The 23,963-nt window shown below is 40.2% G+C and overlaps 1 protein-coding gene across 1 annotated transcript; it reads left to right on the top strand.

Moving 5' to 3' along the window:
- Nucleotides 1-1,672: 1,672 nt before the first annotated feature.
- On the top strand, nt 1,673-4,497 carry LOC143039013 (uncharacterized). The gene is made up of 5 exons (XM_076208858.1): nt 1,673-1,820; nt 2,450-2,868; nt 3,013-3,273; nt 4,003-4,155; nt 4,357-4,497. Exons 1-5 carry the CDS (start codon nt 1,673-1,675, stop codon nt 4,495-4,497), a joined length of 1,122 nt encoding a protein of 373 aa, XP_076064973.1.
- The last annotated feature ends 19,466 nt before the right edge of the window (nt 4,498-23,963 follow it).

Raw genomic sequence — 23,963 nt, 5'->3', positions numbered from 1 at the left:
AACACAAGTAAATGTATAGGTAAAAATTATAGTAAGTATGATTGCAAATTATTTGGAAATTCGTTATCAAAAGTGAATAGTGAAAAAGATCTCGGCGTAATTATCAGTAACAATCTCAAATCATCCAAGCAGTGTATTTCAGCCTCTGAGAAAGCAAATAAGATTCTAGGACTGATTGCGCGATTTTTTTTACTTCAAAAGTCCATCACTCATTAACAAGCTATATAAATCGTTAGTTCGTCCACATTTGGAATATGCTGTTTCCGTATGGTCACCGACATAGACTGGAAAAAGTACAACGGCGAGCCACAAAACTGATTCCAAATATCAAAAACAAATCATACGAAAAGTGACTAAAACATGAATCTGTTTTCCCTAAAAAAACATAGACTCAGAGGTGACTTGATACAGGTCTTTAAGCTTCTAAAGGGGATTGACATCAAAAGTGACAACATTTTCACACTAAATGAGAATCCGACAAGAAATAATGGTTTCAAACTGTCAGGAAGTAGATTTAGTTTGGAAGTGGGTAGAAACAACTTCGCCAACCGTGTAGTTAATGAATGGAATAAACTTCCTGCAGAGGCAGTGCAATGTAGTTCAGTTCGAAGCTTTAAGACTCATTAGATAAACACCTAAGCAAGATGCTGTAATGATTATAATTTATTTTATATTATTTGTTTTTGTTTTGTTATCATTTGTCTGTTTGATTCTCATTTATTATTAGTTATATGTCAATTTATTATTATTTACTATTTACCTGTTTGTTTATTATTTAACTATACCTATGCATTTATTTATGTATTTTATTTGTTGTTTACATTATTATAGTTTTTATTGATCAAATTATTATTATCATTATTGTTTTTTCGCATCCGACCTAGATATGTACCAAAAGGTCTCCTGTCGGGATGCTCCGCCTTTGTAATCCTTTGTAACTACCACCCAATCCTGTGCAGCTGCGGTTACCAGAGGAGCCGCCAGAGCGACCAACCAGGAAAACCTCTGATACTTTCATCTGTTTCAGATCTTGCCAATAGTGAGGACGTAGTTGCCGAGAAAACAATAGATCCCACACTTACCATGGTTTGTAAGAATGTACAGGAAGGACACTGCATAACTTCTCGGGGAACGGAAACCAGGTTCCTTAAAAAAGGGGCGACTTTATCGCAGTACGATATATCCGAGCAGGGACTCGAGACTGTAGTTCGTCGTTCCAGAGAAGTACTGTCTGGCAGTGTTTAAGCTAGGTCATCATGCTGCACTAGGCGGACACATGAAAGTACAGAAAACTCAGGATAGAATTCAGTCTCAATTTTTCTGGCCTGGGATAGGCCGGGAGATAGTGAGGATGGTGAAGTCATGTGACATATGTCAGAAGACTACTGACCACGGCCTAGTGAAGCCTGCACCACTCGGACCACTGCCTTTGATCTCTGAGCCATTCCAGCGAGTGGCTGTGGACATCGTTGGACCCATCATCCCAAGGGCAGCTGACGGTGCCAAATACATCCTTACCTGCGTGGACTTCGCGACGAGATAGCCTGAAGCAGTACCCCTTCGCAATATTGAAACCATAACTGTCGCCGAAGCCATGTTTAAGGTTTTTTGCCGCGTAGGCATTCCAAAGCAGATGTTGTCCGACCGGGGAAGCCAGTTTACTTCCGTCATAATGGGAAAGTTGCTGAGGCTACTGGCTGTAAAAGGCCTCAGGACTACCCATTACCACCCCATGTGCAACGGGCTCTCTGAGCGCTTCAGCGGCATTCTCAAGAAAATGCTGAAGCGGATGGAAGCAGAGCAACCTAAGGAATGGCCATGTAAGAGGCCGGTAGATATAGGTAGACAATTGAGTAGATAGAGGGGTAGGTGGAGACGTATGCTAATGTTACGACTAATGGTTTAAAAACAACGGCCGACAGAAAGGGCTTAGTCATACACGCGCTCGCTCACGCCTTGTATTTGTAAACAATGCTGATGTAGCAAAAATTGTAAGCATATAAGCCATTTTCGTTGCGACATAATGCTCACGTAAATAATATCGTTTGAAACAGTATAAAAGCCTCTCTGATTGGAGAAAAAGGTGGAGGAGGAGAAAATTATTGGCGCAGGGAGGTAAAGTCACGCCCTTATGGAGTGGCACTTGTTTGAGAAGTAAAAGGATATTGGATGAATGAAATAGTGACGTCAGAACGAAGGTGGCTTGACGTATTGTATAGGGATCTCGAGAGGGACTCCCTTGGTGTAGCTCACAAAACCAAGTAGAAGAATGAAGATAAGAAAAATCAATCTAATTTAATTCACCCCTCAAGCCTTGAGTGAAGGACTAGGCATGGGGCCTAAAGAAGAATGACAATTACTAAGTGTAGAACTAGCGAAGCGAACAGTGGTGAATAAAGGATTTTACTATACAGAAGAATAAGAACTTATTTAGAGATTAGTGTAACAGGCGCAAACAGGCCACGATTTATCGCCCCTCTACTATTTGCTTACCTCGAAGTGCCCCAAGCTTCACTACAGTTCTCGCCATTTGAGTTAGTCTACGGCAGGTCAGTTCGTGGTCCTCTGCAAGTACTGCGAGAACTCTGGGACGAAGAAGAGCCTGACCCCGCAGTGAAGACAACTTACTCATATGTGCTGGACCTGGCGAAACGACTACGGGAGACTTGTAAGGTAGCAAAGCAAGAGCTACTCAAAGCAAAGGAGGTCCAGAAGTCGTACTACGACAAGAAAACGAAGCCGAGGATCCTCGAGAAAGGAGACCAGTGTCTCCTCCTTCTACCCACCGCGCACAACAAGTTGCTGTCGCAGTGGCAGGGAATTTTTGAAGTAGTCAAGCGCCTCAGTGACTTGAACTACAGAGTGGAAGTGGGACCCGACCAAAAGAGGTCCCACGTCAACATGCTGAAAAAATATTACACACCAAGTTGCATGTTTAGCTGTTAGGCAAGAAGACTGCTGAACAGAGGAAGAGACCACGTGCTATCACCTGAGCAGTGTGGGTGTTTACAGCTTGTCGAAAGCCAGTTTAAGCAGTTGCAGATGGTCTGCGCTGCTGTGGTTGTACCAGAGATTGAGGAATTGGTAGATTACGCACCCCTTACCACTGAAGCTATCCAATGCGAAACTGTGGCGGATGTGCAAGTCTTTCCAAGGCTTAGTCCAGAGCAGAAGAGACATGTAGATACCATTCTTCAACGACATTCCGCAGTGTTTTCCGATAAGCCTGGAGTCGCCAAGGTGGACTGCCACGAAATACGGCTGACGAGCAGCGTACCTTTCGCCTCCCCTTGTCACCACTGTCACCACCGCTGTCGGTTCTCGATCATTACACTTAAATTTGACTTGTAATATCACTCGTCTCAAGGCCCCTTGCCTTCGTTAAGTGAGTTTCCCTAAATATTCAAGTTCCTCTTAAGCAGTAGTCTCACTATTTTCTAGGCCCCGTGCCTAGTTCTCTCGTCCTTTGGGTTAATAAAAGGGTGGTGAATTTTCTTTCTTCTTTCACTGTAATTTCACCTTCTGGTTACACTCGGGATCTCTTTCTCTCGTCTCTACATCGTCTCTCTCGATCGTCTCCCTAGATCGTCTCTCTAGATCGTCTCTTGATCCTCTCTCACGAGATCCCGTATCCTACGCTAAGCTACCTTCGTCTGACGTCACTAATTTTTCTAATCCAATCTCCAGTGACTTTTCAAATAAATGTCACTCCTTATGGGCGTGACTTTGAATTCATGCACCAATAGTTTTTTCCTCCTTCTCCACCTTGCACCAATCCGGAAAGCCATTCCAATGCCACTAGCAAAATTGTTTACCTCAGCATTAGTCAAACGAAGCTAACCTGCGCTTACAGAGTTTTGATTACATCATCGATTATAAAACAGTCACCACCGTCGGTGTGTTTACATAGACATAGCGTCACCTCAATGTTTTCAAAACAACAGGCGAGCAGGCAGGCTCATTTACATTCGTACAACTACCGGCCTCTTACATACCAATCAGATGGAAACAATACCCAATAGCCATCCGTCTGGTGGACGCAGTCAAGAAGGAGTTCGACGACAAGGAAGCTGCAGTCCTATAGTAGTTGTACGCAAGAAGGATGGAGGCGTACGAATCTGTGGAGATTACCACGGAGTAAATGCAGTAACCCAGGTAGATGATGAGCCAATGAGTGACCAATAGGAAATATTTGCAAAGGTCGCCAACTCCAAGATCTTTTCTAAGATGGTTTGGTGAAAGGGTTCTTCCAGATTCCGCTGGAGGAGAGAAGCAGACAGGTCACGGCAGTTGCAACACCCAATGGACTCTACCTGTTCAAGGTACTACCTTTTGGACTTACCAACTCCCCAGCAGCTTCTAACCGTGCTATGTGACAAGTGCTGCATGGCATCCATGGAGTGGAAGCCTTTGTGGACGATGTACTCATCCACTCTTCTACCTTCGAGGAACATCTGGAGATCCTCGAGAAGGCACTTAAGAGACTTGGCTCACTGAATATGACAGTCAAGCCGTCAAAATGCGAACTTTTCTAGCAGAAAGTGCAGTTCATGGGACATACCTTAGGCAAAGGACGGTGTGGACGCAGGATAGCAAGATAATAAAGATCAAGAATGCATCCCAGTCGACCACGAAGAAGCAGGTCCGATCGTTCTTGGGAGTTGTGGGCTACTACCGTAGGTTCATCCCGAATTTTGCTGTCCTCGCCCTGCCACTCACAGAGCTTTCCAAGAAGAATGCTCCCAACAAGTTGACGTGGGGATCTGAACAGGAAGAAGCGTTCACGACGCTTAAGAATCTCCTCTGTGAGGAGCGGATAATTCAAGTATCAGACTTCAACCAGCCTTTCATCCTCCGAACCGATACATTTCTAGAAGGTATTGGAGCCATCCTGATCCAAGAAAAGGCTAGGACTATTTTTCCTGTTACCATAGTAGGAAGCTGAAGCCAGCGGTGGAAAAGGAGTTGCTTGCAGTTGTAGAGGACGTCAAAAAGTATTACAACTTTCCCTACGGAGATAAATTTGTTTTAGAAACTGATCATATGCCCCTTTCGAGCCTCAGGACCTCCAAGAACGCCAACGCCCGAATCATGAGGTGGGCATTAAACCTCCAGCAGTTCAACGTGGTCATCCGGTACATCAAGGGAAGTGCAAATATCGGAGCTGATCTGATGTACCGACTGCTCGAGAAGGACGTACAGGTGTGGTGACTGTACTTATTCTTGTGTGATGTTATATTTATGAAATTAAATTAGAATTCAATTACACATACCAGTGTCTGTATACACTTATTGAGGTAATTGGTTAGACATTGCGTGGAGCAATATCTTTCTGTGTGGGCGAATGTTACAGGTAACTTGTAAATCACAAATTTTGAAGCAGATATTGCAATAGAATCATGTATTGATAAGCGGCTTATTAATTAGATAATTATAGTTGGAGAGAACCGAGTAGTTTGAAAAAGTATTATCGACTTGTGGATTTGAAGCTTGAAACTCTGAAGCTTGAAACTCCAAAACTTAGAAACTGTGAAGCTTCAAACTCCAAAATTTCGAAACTCCGAAACTCCGAATCGCGAAGGGTGGAGGAAGAGAGAAGAACCACATGGACCAGTCGACAAACAGAGCTGGGGGAAGTCGAGGCTACTGGAGAGTACGGCCTAACCGGCGTATCACTGTGTCGCCACCGCGAAGTTCGTTCTGCATCGGATCGTCTGGGTGAGCTTGGAGTGGAAGCGTACGGCCGGCGAGGAGCTGCAGGGCTGAACCAGTTGGTTAATTTCATCGTTCGGCTTTGCGAGTGGTATTATCATTGTTATTAATGTGAGTGACTGATTATTAATTATTAGTTAAATTGTACTTTGAAATTGATTAGGCCCTTGTTCTCCGACATTAATACACACAACTCTATATAGAAGGAAGTACCCACACAAAAATATAAGTAAACTATGCAGAACCTTCGTAGGCCAATGAAGCTACCGGAGTAAGTTAAAATTATATATTCCAGTTAACAATATTAGTTAACTCCTACAGAGGTGTAAGAGTTCTGACAATGAATTTGCTTGCGTTACCCTTGTTAAAGCCTTTGATCCACTTAAACACCTCTATGAGATCACCTCGCACTCTGCATCTTTCCAGAGCGTATAAGTTAAGGTGTCTAGGCCTCTCTTTGTAAGGCAAATTTCTGAGTCCATGTATCATTTGGTAATTTTTCTCTGTACTGATTCTAGTGAATTAATGCCCATTCTATAAGACGGAGACCAAAACTCTACCGCATAGTCAAGGATGGGTCTAACTAATGCTAGGTAGAGTTTGGTAATTACCTCTGCACTACTACTCGTAACCGTCCTAGCAATGAAACCTAATGATCTGTTAGTATTATTCCTGGCGCTAATGCATTGTTTCCTGGATTTAAAGTCAGGATTCATTAGAGGTACGAAGTCTCGTACTCGGTTTTCTCTAAAAATGTGCTAAGCTATATCTATTTTCGGGGTTGTGTCGCCCAACGTTTAACAAGATGTACTTTGAGATATTGAATTTATTTTGCCATTTCACCGACCATGTGAACAATTGATTAAGAATCTCGGCGTACTATTTTAGTGTCATCCGCAAACTTACAAATATCACTATTAATCACATTGTTCAAGTCGTTTATGTACATAATGAACAAGGTATGCGTATGCGGGGTGCCGTATCCACTTGGAAGTTGGCCACCATGGAGCTCCATTGCTATCTGTACATGGTTATTCTTAACAAGATGACATTTGTCATTTCTTCTCCTACAGATGTCCTTGACCCGTCTACATATTTTCTGCTTGGTCGTCCTCTTGCCCTATTTCCTCCTATTTTTCCCGTTAGGCACGTATGTTCTAATTGTTGTTTCCCTAATAGTTGCTATTATTTCCCTCTGTGTTTCTATTTGCTGCAGTATTTTTTCGTTTGTTTTAAATTCTGTCCATGAAATTTTCAGCATCCTTCTCCAAATTCACATTTCTACTGCTTTTATCCTGTCCTGCATTTGTTTACTAATTGTCTAAGTTTCACATCCATATAATAATACTGAACAAGTGTAACATTTTACAAATCCTTTTCTTGGTCTCATGTTGAATTTATTGTTAGTTACTAAATGTTTAATTTTGTTGAAATGATTTTTCGTTATGGTTATCCTTCTTTTTACTCTTCGTCGCTTTTCCCATCCCAAGTTAACATGCTTCCTAGATAATTGAATTGGCCCACCTGTGTCAATACTCTTCCTTCTACTTGAATTCTTACCCTTGGGCATTCTTTTTTCGTCATTACCATCATTTCTGTTTTCTTTTTATTCACTGTTACACCTCTCCTTCTGTTTGCTTCTAGTGTTGTAACTAATTCCTGTAGCTGAACTTCCGATTCTGCGAGTAACAAAGTATCGTCTGCGTATCTAATATTATTGAGATTTCTTCCTCCTATTGTCACTCCTTTTAGATGGTAAATATCTCTCATGGTTATCACACTGTATAAAGTGAACAGGTCTGGCGACATTACACATCTCTGTCTCACCCCTCTTTCAATCTTTTGCCAATCAGACAGTTCTTTTCCTATTTTCACTGCTGCGTCTTGCTTCCAATAGAGATTTGCGATTAGCCTTAAATTCTTCCCATCCACCCCTATTTCCTTCATTTCTATTAATTCATTGTGTCTTACTTTGTCAAATAACTTTTTGCAGTCCACGAAACACGCATACAGATGTTTTTGCACCTCTAACATATTTTTAACTAGTATTCCTTGTTCCCTTATCTGGTACAAAACCATATTGTTCAGCAGCTATTTCTGGCCTTATTTTGTTCCTTATTCTGTTTGTAATGACTCTTAAGATTTTCTTTATGAAATGGTTTATGATACTAATTGCTCTATGTTTGCTACATTCTAAAGTACCATGTATTTTTGATAAATCTATGAAAACTGACTGGCATATTTGTTCTGTTAATTCCTCAGTTCCATAGACTTTATTGGCTATTTCTGTCATAATTTTAATTCCAAAATCTCCCAAAGCCTCAAATATTTCCGTTGCCATTCCATCTTCTCCTATAGTTATGGCAGCCGAGATGACCTCCTACGGAGAAATAATCTCACATCTTGCAAGAGAGAACAAGTCTATCTTGCGTAATAAGGAGAATATCCTAAATAAAATACAACATGCTGAATTATCTATCACTTTTAATGAAACATATATATATATATATATATATATATATATATATATATATATATATATGTGTGTGTGTGTGTATGTGTATATATATGTATATATATATATATTATATGTGTGTGTGTGCATATATATATACATATATATATAAATGTATATATATATGTGTATATACTATATATATAATGTGCATATATATATATATATATATATATATATATATATATATATACATATAATGTGACGACTAGGGGAAGGCCAGGTTAAAAAAGCTAAAGTTCTGATTAAAGAATAATTATTTCCTTCAAAAGAAACAAAAACAAACAAGATCGAAAAATAGAGGTCGCCAAGCGAGCAAAAAATTACAAGATCCGATACACAGTAATGTTTACATAAGAAATGTCCTATAAAAATATATAAATACCAGTCAATGGGTCCCTTTAGGACATAAATGGCTAAATTTGCCAGGACATATGTAAATATAAATAGTCGATCAAATATCGACATTCAATGGAAAAGTCTTCAAAGACAATACGTAGTAAGGTCGAGAAATATCGACAATTAGAATGGAAACTAAGTCCTACGTAATAGTTTACGTAAAAAAATACAAAGTCGAGAAAATTCTACGACTAAAAGGACTAGCATAAGGCTAGACAAAGTATCAGATTAGTATCAAGGGACTCTGTATAAACAGAGACCAATTTTCCGTTGCAAACACCAATATATATACATTTCTCTGCTAGGCCACGGAGGGATGCCAAGTGTCGCTAGATGTAACGAACAACAAGGGTGTTTTAGAATATCTCCACGTACATACATGGATATTCTTTACAACAAGGTATACAAAATAATATATGATAAAGTTACCTTATCAATCTTAGATACAAGCAGAAACTTAATAGTTTTTATATGAAAAGCTATACATTGATACATACGTAAATGGAAGTTGGAAGGAACGCAATTTTTAACAAAAGCGGCGCACGTAGGCAGGTGCAGCTCTCGTTCTCACACCATCGCTTGCTACTTCCGAACACAATGATGATATGCAATTTCATAAATCAGTTCCTAAGATTGACAAGATAGATCCACAAGATAATACACATACATAAATCCTTATGTAATGAATGGAACATGTTTGACCAAGCAAAAGAATAACGAAATACGTATATAAAGGTAGAATTAATTAAATTGACATGTCTTCATACGTCGCGTTGACGGTTTGGTCAGGAAGGTGAGCTACGGGCCTACCGTGGGAAAAGCCGGCATAACTCACAATTTATCAAAAGTACACATACGCACATACGTGCACATGAGAAATGTTTTAGCCATTCACTACGACGGTTCTGTAGTCGTAACTCCTCCCTCCTCAAGAGACACGCAACGGGAGAGAGTGTCGGCTAGAACGTTCCGAGATCCCTTTACGTGATGGTAGGTGATGGGGAAGGCTTGAAGTTCCAGGCTCCACCTGGTGAGTCTCTGGTTCGTATTCGCCATTCGGTTGAGATACACCAGAGGATTGTGATCCGTGTGGAGGTGTATCTCGAAGTGACCTCCGATGATGGGTTCGAAGTGCCGGAACGTTTATATGAGGGCCAGGCATTCCTTCTTAATAGTGGAGTAATGGCGCTGTGAAGGTTTCAGTTTACGGCTGAAGTATGCCACCACACGTTTGGTGCCGTGACGTTCCTGTAGTAGAGCCGCCCCAATCCCTACTTCACTGGAATCTGTATAGAGGTGAAAGGGCAGAGTATAGTCTGGGATTATCAGCACTGGACTATGCTTTAATAGGGATTTTAGATGCGCGAAGGCCCGATCGCATGTCGGGGTCCACTGAAACCGATGGTCCTTTCTCAGTAGATTAGTCAGGGGCTCAGCTATCTCTGCAAAATTTTTGCAATAACGCCGATAATAACCAAACACACCTAATATTCTTCTTACTTCCCTGCGGTTAGTAGGTCTAGGTAGGTTGGTAATGGCCTTCACTTTGAGGTCCAGGGGTTGAACCATGGAGTTGCCGACTGTATGTCCCAAATAAGCCACCTGGGCTTGTCCAAATTCACTCTTGGCCAAGTTCAAGGTGAGGCGGGCTTGATCAGCTCTGCTGAGGAAAGTATAAAGTTGGGTTAAATGCTCATCCCACGTGTTACTGTAGATGATTATATCATCTAAGTAACTCCTTACTCCTGGCAAACCTGTAATAAGAGTGTTTATCAAACGTTGATAGGTTGCAGGAGAGTTTCTCAACCCAAAAGGCATAAGGTTGAAATGGTATAAACCGTCAGGGGTCACGAAGGCAGTAATTTCCTTCGCATCAGGGTGGAGGGTTATTTGGTAAAACCCATGTAAGAAGTCTAATTTGGTAAGGTAGGTAGCCGTCCCTAAGTTATCTATGATGTCCTCAATCCGAGGTAAGGGATAAGCATCAGCCTTAGTTTTCTCATTTACCTTTCGGTAATCAACTACTAACCTGAAAGTATTGTTAGATTTAGGAATCAAAATACATGGTGAACTCCAAGGACTATGTGAAGGTTCTATAATACCTTGATCAATCAAAGAATTTACCTCTTTACGTAGGCACTCTCTCTTGGTCGGGTTTAACCGATATGGGGGCAGTTTAATAGGATCCTGCGAGATCAAATTAATCTCATGTTTAACTATCTCTGTTTGTCTTGGACTGTCAGTGAATAGGGAAGGGAATTTGAGAAGTAGTTTCTTCAATGAACATCGCTGATAAGGTTCTAAGTGGTTTACCTTAGAGTCGAGGTCCTCTAATATCTTGGAGTTTTGAAGAGGCAGTTCTGGCTGAGGGAAAAATCTCTCCGTCTCTTCTACACCAACAGTAGTATGGCTGGCAATGGGTACTCTGTGGTAGAAGGGTTTTAAAGTATTGATATGCACTAACCTCTTATTTTTTTCTTTTCTCTGGAGTGTGAATAATGTAGTTTAAGCTACTGGCCTTTTCTAAAATAGTATAAGGCCCTTGGTACTTGGCCATAAGGGGCTCACCTGCTACTGGGAGATAGACCAGTACTTGGTCTCCTGGAGAAAAACTACGTGGTTTAGCTTTTCGGTCGTACTTTACCTTCATTTTCCTTTGAGAATTTTCTAGATTCTCCCTGGCAATCTTCCAGGCAGTTACCAGTCTTTCTTGAATTTGAGAGAGATACTGGAGGGACGGGACTTGGACGTCTTCTTCCATCCACTTCTCTTTTACCATCTTGAGAGGACCCTGGACATCATGTCCGTAGAGTAGACTAGCTGGGCTACAACCTAAACTGTCTTGAACAGCAGTCCTAGCAGCAAACAAAAGGAAGGGGAGGCCTTCTTCCCAATCCTTCTTCTGTTCTTGTATAAACTTGCGAATCATACTTTTCAAAGTGCCGTGGAATCTTTCCAAGGCGCCCTGAGACTGGGGATGATAAGGTGAGGAGGTGGTGTGCATGATACCTAACTCAATCAATGAATTCTTAAAATATTTAGACAGGAAATTACTTCCTTGATAACTTTGGATCTCAACAGGGAAACCTACAAATGTAAAATACTTCAACAGTGATTTGATTACTGATTTAATTTGGTATCTTTGAGGGGAATAGCCTCGGGATACCTGGTAGCTAAACACATAATGGTGAGAATATATTTGAATCCTTTCTTAGAAGGAGGAAGAGGTCCTACAACATCTATCAAAATTTTGGAAAAAGGCTCTCCTATAGCGGGAATGGGGTGCAAAGGAGCTACAGCAATAGGTTTGTTATTTCTTCCTACCAACTGGCATGTGGGGCAAGCACGACAATACTCAGCGACATCTTTGACTAGTGTAGGCCAATGAAAATGAGCACTTACTCTTTTTAGGGTCTTCCTGACACCTAGGTGTCCTGATAAAGCGGAAGAGTGGGTGTGTTAGCATGCTATGTTGTATATTATCGTACATTGTACTTGTATGTTGCTTCTCCTCTTACTCGCCTCCTATGTTGTATATTATCGTACATTGTAATTGTATGTTGCTTCTCCTCTCACTCGCCTCTTATGTTGTATATCATACATACGTACATATAGCATTGTACACTTATCATTGTCTATTGTACATGCGTGTTATTAGATTGGGAAATATATATTTTCCCTTTTTATAAGTATTATGAAATTGTACATTATTATCATTGTATATATTATTAGTATTTTATGAATATGTATGTAATAAGAACCAAATGTTATACTCGCTCATTCGAGAGTTCCCGAGCTTGTACTCCTTGTATACACACGTCAATGATTACAGTATACCGCCGAACAACTTTGACTTTAATTTAAAATAGCCACACCCGGTACATTTGGTGGCAGCTTAGAAACAATCTTTTCGGCTACAGAAATTGCTTATTTAGGAGAAGTAATAGTGCTTTCTCACTTTGGACCAGTGACTTTTTATTTAAAAGAAGACGTTCGGCCTTCTTTTGGACTAATATCGCCGTCTGCTTTTGCGGGACGCTCGTTTATGGTTGCTGTGGATGCAGCCTTGGTCGGCGTCACCTGTCGGCGTCACTTGTCGGTGTCATCTATCGGCGTCACCTGTCGGCGTCACCTGTCGGCGTCACCTGTCGGCGTCACCTGTCGGCGTCACCTGTCGGCGTCACCTGTCGGCGTCACCTGTCGGCGTCACCTGTCGGCGTCACTTGTCGGTGTCACCTGTCAGTGTCACCTGTCGGCGTCAACTGTCGGCGTCACCTACCGGCGTCACTTGTCGGTGCCCCCTGTCGGCGTCACCTGTCGGTGTCACCTGTCGGTGTCACCTGTCGGTGTCACCTGTCGGCGTCACCTGTCGGCGTCACCTGTCGGCGTCACCTGTCGGCGTCACCTGTCGGCGTCACCTGTCGGCGTCACCTGTCGGCGTCACCTGTCGGCGTCACCTGTCGGCGTCACCTGTCGGCGTCACCTGTCGGCGTCACCTGTCGGCGTCACCTGTCGGCGTCACCTGTCGGCGTCACCTGTCGGCGTCACCTGTCGGCGTCACCTGCCGGCGTCACTTGTCGGTGTCACCTGTCGGCATCACCTGTCGGCGTCACCTGCCGGCGTCACCTTGGCGTTACCTGTCGGCCCATCCATCGCGCCCGAAGACATTACTTATTTTCGTTACTTACCGGTATTGTATATTTCCTTGCCTTAGGCATACCTGTATTATCTCTTTTGAGATTTCGTGGACACATATTTCATATATACCGGTCGTGCATTATTTCTGTGTTTCAATGCTTCTGTTTGTGTGAATTATATCATTATCTTACATTCGTGTCCCATGTCCATGTGGTTTCTCTATATTATTATTATTATTATTATTTTACATTATTTGCTTTGTGCAAGTGTGTTATATTTACATTATTTCTTGCTCGGTGTCGGTGTTTCCTATTTAATTCTATATGTTATTACGCAGCGGGTTACAGTTGTCAAATCCTATCATGTCCATGTGCCTTCATGTCCATGTGCCTTCGTTTATCAGTCCAAACAACTCATCTGAGACAAATCCTATCATGTCTAAGTCAAATCCTATCATGTCCGAGACAAATCCTATCATGTCTAAGTCAAATCCTATCATATCTAAGTCAAATCCTATCATGTCTAAGTCAAATCCTATCATGTCTAAGTCAAAGATGCCTTCGTTTATCAGTCCAGACAACTCATCTAAGACAATGGCGCACACATTGACTCTATTGCATCAAGAACCAACGGTTATGAAATTCTCTGGTCAAGATCCCCATTATAAGGCGATTGATTTTATCCGCCAATGTGAGGACTCCATTTTGCACTCTAATGTTTCGACTGGGCTTAAAAAGATCTCCTTTGTGAGGTCCCAGCTTGTACCAAATTCTCTGGCATCGGAGTTACTTTCTGCGTCGTGTTTAGATCCCAAATCTCTGGATTATAATTATGACATCTTTAGGTCTAACTTCATTAAACTTTTTTCAGATACTCCTGGTGGTGGTTCGTTCCATTGGTGTTTCAAACTGGCTGATACTCTCGTATCCCTACTGGGCACTCTTGATTATAGACGGGCGCAAGCTCAGGCCAGTATAATTGTTGTTGATGCTTTAGAGTCACTTTCACATGCAGATTGGGTAGGTAATGGCAAAATCACTTTAGATAGATTTCGTCTTATTTTGGAATTTCTGCTGTACATTCTTTTTTGGTGCCTTTTGAGAGAAGAGCTGCATCTTCCCTCCAGTATAAGACTGATGAGACTCTCTTGTCTTTTGCGACAAGGCTTTCCAGTAAACTTGGGGAAGTGCCTTCTAGTTCCTTGTGTATTAGCAATGCTCTTCAACATACCGATGTTCCTTGTTCTCCTCAACCCTCTCGATCTACATATCCTAGTCATAGCTCTCCTCAACCTACAGTTATGTACCTTTTGTAACAAGTCTGGTCACTTGAGTAATTTTTGTTATCGCCGTCGGCGTCAGGTACATAAATCAAGACAGTCCCCTGTTCAAAGGAGTGTACCTGATGTTTCTTCTCAGGTTCCACATGACCCTTCTAGAGTAGAACCCCAGGTTAACCTCAGTTACTGTCATATCCATGGTCATTGTAAACACTCTACTGATCAGTGTTTCAAGGTTTTGAAACTTAGGGATGAGACTTCTCATCAGCCTCGGCAATCCCATTTTCACCAGCGCGTGTTTCACAACCCAAAGTTTTGACCAGCAATGTTCGGTCTCAAATCATCCCCTTGGTAGCTGTTGAGTCTTTTCAATTATTAACCTTTCAAGTTCTTACGAGGGATACACCTCTTTCAGTTACTATATATACTGGTGCAGAATGTAGTCTCATTATAAGTATTATGAAATTGTACATTATTATCATTGTATATATTATTAGTATTTTATAAATATGTATGTAATAAGAACCAAATGTTATACTCGCTCATTCGAGAGTTCCCGCCTAAGCTTGGCGGCAGCAGTTCAGAGCTTGTACTCCTTGTATACACACGTCAGTGATTACAGTATACCGCCGAACAACTTTGACTTTAATTTAAAATAGCCACACCCAGTACATGGGCTAAATCTAAGACTTTCTCTCTGTAGGAAGTGGGGACAACATTTTGGTGTATTTCTTCCCAGGTTTGGTTAGCTGGGGTAGCTGCTGGGCGATATTTCCTCATCAGAACGCCTTTACGAATATAATGACCTCTGTCAATGTCATTAACTTCTGCCTCAGTGGCAGCCTTTTCGAAAAGCGGGACAAGAGTCTCATCGCTCTTCTGCTCCTTTAACAATTTTTCTCTCGTTAAGGGGAGAGGATCTGTAATGGTTAATGTCTCTGGCTCTGAGGAAAATAAGTATGTTAAATTGAAAGAGTCTTCTTCATCTACCTTTCTACTCTGGGACCGAGTTACTGCACAAGCAGGATAAAGATCAAGGTTATCAAGAGGGGAATCTAGAACAAGGTTAGGAGATTCTGTAACAATGGGCAAGGTTACTTTGCTACCTGCTAGGTCGTTAGCTAAAAGTAGCTGGATCTGGCAATGAGTCTATTACCGCTACTTCAACAGGACCTGTGACTAAATCGGATGTTAGATGTATCTTATGCAAAGGGCATTTACGGGTTCCATCGATTCCATCTAGGAGTACATCAGAATGTAAGTAAATTGAGGATTAGTAAGAGCCTGAGGCAGTATGAGGCTTTGTTTAGCTGCTGTGTCTCTAAGAATGGGCACGTGTATAGGAGTATCATGTTCTGTCGTGGATATTGTTCCTGTAGAAATAAAAGGGAGGAAACATGGATCTACGACAATCTTATTACCACATGTGGGGCTAGCATTACTAGACAAAACTGGAGGTTTGGAAGTTAGTTCTAATGGCATAGCTTTGGGAGGACTAGCGGGTTTTTCTTGAGACAGACTATCAGAAACACGGTTAGTGTTGTGAGTTAATGTTGTTCTTTGGTTAGTATGCATGGATTTACCTTGTTTCTTGAAACAGGTAGAGACTGTATGTCCGTGCTTGTTACACCAAGTGCAATGTAAGTCTCGGTAGTTTGGGTAGGACTTGTAAGAATTAGTGTGTGTAACTTCGGGTTTTGAATTCTGAGTGGGTGTACTCTTAGTATTTGTGTTATAAGTAGTCCTATTAAGGTTGTCCGTATCTGCTGTTTTGTATTTCTTTGAGAGAGTCAGGGCATACTCTTCTGCTAATATAGCAGCTTTAGACAAACTATTTGGTTTCTGAACTTCTAGATAAACCCTAAGATCTGAATCTAGTTGGGAATTAAACTGTTCTACTAAAATTAACTCTCGAAATTTCTCTAGGGAATCAACTTCACTAGCCGCACACCATTTATCTAGAAGGCGTTCTTGCATCGCCGCAAACTCTACAAAAGTTACTTGAGGCAATTTCTTAAAGTTTCGGAATTTTAGCCTATATGCCTCTGGGACTAACTCATACGCTTTTAGGACCCGAATTTTAACACTTTCGTACGAGTTTTCACTCAGGGGAAGAGAAGAATATATCTGTTGGGCCTTTCCTATGAAACGAGACTGCATTAACATAGTCCAGTATTCTCGAGGGATTTTGAGTTGAGTTGAAATTTTTTCAAATTGCACAAAGAAAGTCTCCAGCTCTTTCTCCGAAAATTGGGAAACTAATTTAATATATCTAGTGACATCAAAATCTCCAGGCGAGAAAGAACTAACTCCAGAACTCAATCCTGCTCTACTTAATTCAATTTCAGCCAACCTAATTTTCGTCTCTTCCTCCTTAGCTTTCAACTCTAACTCCATTTTGAGCTTACGCTCTTCACTTTGCAATTCCAGTTTTTCTAAGCCTTAACCTTAGTTCTGAATCCTCTAATCTAGGGGGACGGGTATATAGAATAGCCTCTGGGGGTAACAAATCCCTCTCAATTAACTGGGATACCACTACTCTAGGTATATCTGCCTTATCAGTGTATCCGCTCAAATCTAATTCTAGGATATCTCCTATCTCAAGCAAATGTGAAACGTCTGCACTTAGCAAAACTCTAAGGTCTCGGGACTCAAAGAAATCTCGGAGAATCTCCATCTTACCGGAATTGTTGGCGATCTTCTATCCTTCGATCCTGGCAAGGTCGCCAGACTTTTCCCTTACTCCCTGTAACGACTAGGGGAAGGGCCAGGTTAAAAAAACTAGAGTTCTGATTAAAGAATAATTATTTCCTTCAAAAGAAACAAAAACAAACAAGATCGAAAAATAGAGGTCGCCAAGCGAGCAAAAAATTACAAGATCCGATACACAGTAAAGTTTACATAAGAAATGTCCTATGAAAATATATAAATACCAGTCAATGGGTCCCTTTAGGACATAAATGGCTAAGTTTGCCAGGACATATGTATATATAAATAGTCGATCAAATATCGACATTCAATGGAAAAGTCTTCAAAGACAATACGTAGTAAGGTCGAGAAATATCGACAATTAGAATGGAAACTAAGTCCTACGTAATAGTTTACGTAAAAAAATACAAAGTCGAGAAAATTCTACGACTAAAAGTCTAAGTCCAGCAAAGTGAAAAAAGGACTAGCATAAGGCTAGACAAGGTATCAGATTAGTATCAAGGGACTCTGTATAAACAGAGACCAATTTTCCGTTGCAAACACCAATATATATACATTTCTCTGCTAGGCCACGGAGGGATGCCAAGTGTCGCTAGATGTAACGAACAACAAGGGTGTTTTAGAATATCTCCACGTACATACATGGATATTCTTTACAACAAGGTATGCAAATTAATATATGATAAAGTTACCTTGTCAATCTTAGATACAAGCAGAAACTTAATAGTTTTTTTTATATGAAAAGCTATACATTGATACATACGTAAATGGAAGTTGGAACGCTGTTGCCAAAACTTACGCTCCCACGCAATTTTTAACCAAAGCGGCGCACGTAGGCAGGTGCAGCTCTCGTTCTCACACTATCGCTTGCTACTTCCGAACACAATGATGATATGCAATTTCATAAATCCGTTCCTAAGATTGACAAGATAGATCCACAAGATAATACACATACATAAATCCTTATGTAATGAATGGAACATGTTTGACCAAGCAAAAGAATAACGAAATACGTATATAAAGGTAGAATTAATTAAATTGACATGTCTTCATACGTCGCGTTGACGGTTTGGTCAGGAAGGTGAGCTACGGGCCTACCGTGGGAAAAGCCGGCATAACTCACAATTTATCAAAAGTACACATACGCACATGCGTGCACATGAGAAATGTTTTAGCCATTCACTATGACGGTTCTGTAGTCGTAACTATATATATATATATATATATATATATATATATATATACATATACACACATCGAGTTGAACACAACAGCATTCTGACACTTATTAATCTTCTTTAAAATATTATCAATTCCTCTGACTATAGATCCTGCAAAGCCACGTCGTCCACAGTCTTCCATTTTTAATTGACGTTTCGACCGCAAAGAGTCATATTCAGAATAATAAAGATAAATTCCTTTCCTACACAGATACATGATACACAGTTGACAATCTTACATAGGAAACAAGGGCTTATATATTGGTAGCCAGGGTAGCCCTTTAAGGCCCATTATCTCTCAGATCCCCACCCCCACCTATTCCTTGGCCAAACGTTTGAATCCTTACCACCCATTCTATCAGGTCTACAGATGAGTTTATTGACATCATAATTAACAGACCCATTGGCATTACGGCTTCCGTCGATGCCCACAGTTTATTTACGAATATTCCAATGTTAAGGGCAATTAAAATAATTTTAGAATATATTTATTATCACTCGGAACTTATAACCCCTAGAATGCCTAAACATATGGAAGAGGAGCTGTTAACCTGTACCACCGAAGCCCTTTTCAAATGCGCTCAAGGTAAACTTTATATTCAGAAAGATGGTGCAGCTATGAGATCTCCATAAGAAGTTCTTTTTACTTAGGCAGTCGTGTCCTTTGTGGAGACAGAAGTCATGCAGCACCTAGCTGTGGAACCGTACTTATATTGTAGATATGTCGTTGATATTCTTGTTTGTGTGGATAACATATACCTGCTGGAAGAACTCAGATTCAATTTCCGAGCTATTTCCGGGCTATAAGTCACGATTGAGCTCAATGATAATAACAAGATCCCTTTCCTTGACATTATGGTGAAAGTTGCTTCTGATAGATTCATAACTAACGTTTACCGTAAGCCCACCAATACCGGTAAATGTGTGAATTGTGACGGAATGTGAACGCTTAGCTACAACAAAGGTGTTGTTAGGGCAAATGTCCGGGGTCAATTCCTGTTTGCTCCTCTTGGCACTTGCTCCATTCAGAACTTAAACACCTGCGCCAAATGCTAGTGAACAATGCTTACTCTTACACTGACTTTGACAATAGTATAATAATAATAGAAAAAAAAAAAGTTCGAAAGCAGTATTGCTGGGATGACTCCGGGCCAGGCAAATTTTGTCATAACGTTCTATTAGAACTCTTTTTACAGCTCTTACTGTTAGAATGAAAAATGTATCAAAGGGATTATTGATAAAAATTGTAAGCCTGTGGGTGAGCTTTATCAATTAAGAGTGATCATATTTTACAACCCTCGTTCTTGTTCTCATGCAATGAAGAACAATCAATCGGGTAACTGTAGGACTTTGTCTAAACCCAGTGTAATATATGAATAGCGTTGAACCTATGGGGACTGCGCACCCCTTAATTCTATGTATGTACATACACTTACCGCTGTGTCGTATCCACTTCTCTGGCGATGACCGCCAGAAAGCGCCAACCTTCTATGTCTGGATAGATTAACAGGGTTATCGTCTCTCTTGTTCCTATGTGTTTCCCTATGATTCTTTAAGCCTCTGTCTTTCTACTTACTACTGCCTTTCTACTTCTGTTATTACTGTTCGGTAAACATTCTTCAGTTGTTGTTCCCTTCTTGAATGTCTCATGAAAAGGAGTTGTCTTTTTTTTTTTTATATCTCTCAACGCTTTTGTTGTCACCATTTTCTGTAGTATTTATTAATTTGTTTTTCGTTCTGTTTATAATATCTTCAATGCTCTTCATAACCAGATTTCAGTAACTTCAAATTTTCGTTGCATCTCTTTATTGACTGTCCAGATGTTGCATCCATATGACAATACTGACCTTTTCTTTGTGCTTATTCATATTTTTGTTTAGGTAAATAGATATTTTGTACTAGATTTTTTATCTATTTTTTCATACCCTTTACATTTTTTCCATTCCCTGTCATCACACTAAGTAAATTAAATGATCTTTCTGGTTTAGTGGTCTCCCACTATCATTCAAATTTTTGTATGTTCCTTTTTCCTTGTGGTAACTAAATTTTTTCATTCAATGTCAGCTTTCTCTTCAGCAATCAAGGTGTCGTCGGCATACATAACATTACTAATGTTTCTTCCTCTCTTTGTTATTTCCCCCTAGGTGGTAGATTTCCTTCATAATCATCTCACTTTACAGGTTGGACAGATTTGGTGAAACCACACAGCATTGTTCCACTCTCGTTTCTATATCTTATAGTCCGGTTTCTTCTTCTACATTAACTATTGTTTATATTCCAGAGAAAAATTCCTACAAATATCACGTCTCTGACATTCATTTTTCTATTTCCTTTATCCTATTTACAAGATCCACATACAGTATAGCCTTCTGAATTTTCAAGTACCTTGGACAAATATTGCATTTCATTTTCCTTTTCTGTTTTTTTTTTTTACCTAATCTTATTTCTCACTTTATTTGTAATGATACTTTGGTTACATAATTTATAAAACTAATTGTGCGTGTTTATTGCTCTCAAGTGTCCCTTCGATGTTCGTTGTTTATAAGAATGTGGACTGGAACATTTCTTCTACCCCCTTGATACATCCCTTGTGAGTTATTTCTGTCATAAATTCCAGTCCGCATTCTCTTAGACCTTCAAACATCTCCACCAGCACACTATGCCCCCTCACGGCTTTTCATTGTTTATTTCTCCAGTATCTTTCATCCACCCAATATTTATGCATTTTTCTTCATGGGCTACTGTGGAATATACATTTCTGTTCGTCGCTGTTTTGTATGGCATTCTTTCATCAGCTATTGCAAAAACTTCTTTGCTTTTCTATGTCTTCTATTTCCATCTCTCACTGATAATTATTTCCTTGCTTCCACTTACAGTGCTATTCAAAGAGACGTTCACTGCTCCTATTCTGTCATTTCTTCTACCTCGTGTCTTAAGATCTAATATCTATTCCTGTATATGCATGTGTATATGTATATGTATATGTATATGTATATGTATATGTATATGTACATGTACATGTATATGTATATGTATATGTATATTTACATGTACATATATATGTATATGTGTAGATATGTGTATGTACAGCTGCACAGAAAACTATCGTTAGTAAATCACGCTAATCATTTTGACACAAAACAACGAAACTATTTGAGACAAGTTGAAGTCTCCATCGGAAATAAGATTATCATGTCATAGTGAATCCATATGAACTCCGGAACTATTATTCGATTCATATTCATTCAGAAGGAATTCGAACAATTCGAAACCCAGAAATACCATCCCTTCGGTATCATAAGGTTATGTTCATTAGCGAATGTTTCGACACCCCTACTAACGATAGTTTTCTGTGTAGCTGTACATGTACATGTACATGTACATGTATATGTATATGTATATGTATATGTATATGTATATGTATATGTATATGTATATGTATATGTACATGTATATGTATATGTACATGTACATGTACATGTACATGTATACAGTTATATTCATAAAGGTGGGTACCAAATCCTCCTTTATACATATAGAATTAAATTTGACCACTGTTTGTGCAAGATTAGCTTGTTGTTAAAAGATTCAACCTTTCTGATACTGAATCTTTGTTCTTCATTAGGTCGGAATAAAATACCACCGAAGTTCGTATTGTATATTACGACGCTTCGTCCTTCTTAAAGCATTTTCAAATACATTAGAATGATAATAGTGACAATATATATATCTGCCAACAGGTGAATTGAATAATGATGAAAGATCAAAGATCTTATGAGGGGATTATATTCGTGGTGCTCCGTGGGGTGCTGGGATGACCATTTGTCCATCCAAGGAAGCTAGAGCCACGGAGGTTGTACCTTCCTGTACATTTATGGTTGGAGCCTTCTCTCGAATATGGAGGGCCTCCAGGATCTCCAAACGACGAAACTTGTATGCGGAGTCGACGATCTTTGTGTTCTCCACCAGGATCTTTCTAATCAGGGAGGATTTGTGTTTTTCCAAAAAATGCTTCTTAGGGGCACCAGCTTGTAGATTGTACGTCAGTCTTCCGGAGAGAGATATCGTCGTTTTTCCTATATTATATATAAGACGAAGCTTACAGTCTTCGTACGCGCAGATGAATTCATAGACAACATGAAAATTGTAAGCTTCGTCCTATGTCTTATATAGGATTGACGATGACTTCTCTCTCCATCTACAAGCTGGTGCCCCTATAATTACTCCTCTGTTATGGGTTGTGGAGAAAAGCTGGAGCTTCGGATTTATTATAAGAATTTCAAAACGTCCAACCTCATCCTGCGAAATAACCCGACCCGTAACCACAACCCATTACAGAGGAGTAATGTTGTCTATGAATTCATCTGCCCGCACGAAGACTGTAAGTTTCGTCCTATGTCTTAGGAATGATGACGACATCTCTCTCCAGAAGACTGACGTACCATCTACAAGCTGGTGCCCCTAAGAATAATTTTTTGGAAAAACACAACTTCTCCCTGAATAGAAAGATCCTGGTAGGGAACACAAAGATCGTCGACCCTGCACAAAAGATTGATCGTTTGGAGATCCTGGAGGCCCTCCATATTCGAGAGAAGGCTCCAACCATAAATGTACAGGGAGGTAGAACCTCCGTGGCTCTAGCTTCCTTGGATGCTGTTTTAATTAATGGGAAATTACCCTTTCTTGATGATACTTCTAATGCCATTACATTCCTCACGGTACTTATCGTAGCAAAAATGGTGATAGATGGTTATTTTTGCCTGTGGGTTGGTGGATGGTTGAGAAGGTACTGAAAATTTATCTAACCTTTCCTAGGTGACCCTCTCATAACCACTGTTTGTCAGTAGCTGTTGGATGCTACCCAGCTCCCTGTGGGTGTCTCTCCAAATGCTGCAGTATATAAAGATCCTATTATTATAAGAGGCTGCCACAGACGTCTTATATGAAATAGGGCACTCCCCTCTAGCGTTGAAAGGAGTGTAGACTGTGGTCCTGAATTTTTGGCCTTGCATCGCCGCACATGAAAGTTACTTTATTGAACATACAATATCAGATGAAAAGACATACTGTTTACATTAAAGGGAAATATTTCAAAGGGTTCTTCTTCAAGAAATACGTTAACATGTAGTGTTAGATTATCATACAAAGGATTCATGGAAGGTCCTCTGAAATAGTTCCCAAATAGTTCCAAACCTATTGAATTTGACAGGATTTACCAATTGCTATTCGAATCTAGAAGGGAAGTATGTTCTTAGTTAATCCGTAAATACACCAAAAAGGGTATTGATTATAGAAGTATTGTTATCAATGGGTTTTGCTTAGGTATTGAAGACAATCAATAATAACTTAGTGTAGACAGGCAGTATGTCTTCTAATAGACATATTTTGTTGAAGGTGATGCTATTTTCTGCATTGATAATTTTCTTTGCAGATAATATCTATAGATCTCACTAATCGCCGTATTGCAGGGTCTAATATCTGTAGAACTTGT

This window comes from Oratosquilla oratoria, chromosome 25 (assembly GCF_046742065.1).
Source record: "Oratosquilla oratoria isolate Oo_2021 chromosome 25, ASM4674206v1, whole genome shotgun sequence".
NCBI classification, from domain to species: Eukaryota; Metazoa; Arthropoda; class Malacostraca; order Stomatopoda; family Squillidae; genus Oratosquilla; species Oratosquilla oratoria.
Note: the sequence above shows the minus strand (reverse complement) of the source record. Positions and strands in the feature narration are given on the sequence as shown.

What these genes read in the sequence shown, in the direction of transcription:
- LOC143039013 (XM_076208858.1), top strand. Translation starts at nt 1,673, where the DNA reads ATGGGAAAGTTGCTGAGGCTACTGGCTGTAAAAGGCCTCAGGACTACC. An exon ending in GCAACCTAAGGAATGGCCAT is followed by an intron (nt 1,821 to 2,449) that starts GTAAGAGGCCGG and finishes TTAGTGTAACAG; the next exon opens with GCGCAAACAGGCCACGATTT. An exon ending in GAGTAAATGCAGTAACCCAG is followed by an intron (nt 4,156 to 4,356) that starts GTAGATGATGAG and finishes ACTCCCCAGCAG; the next exon opens with CTTCTAACCGTGCTATGTGA.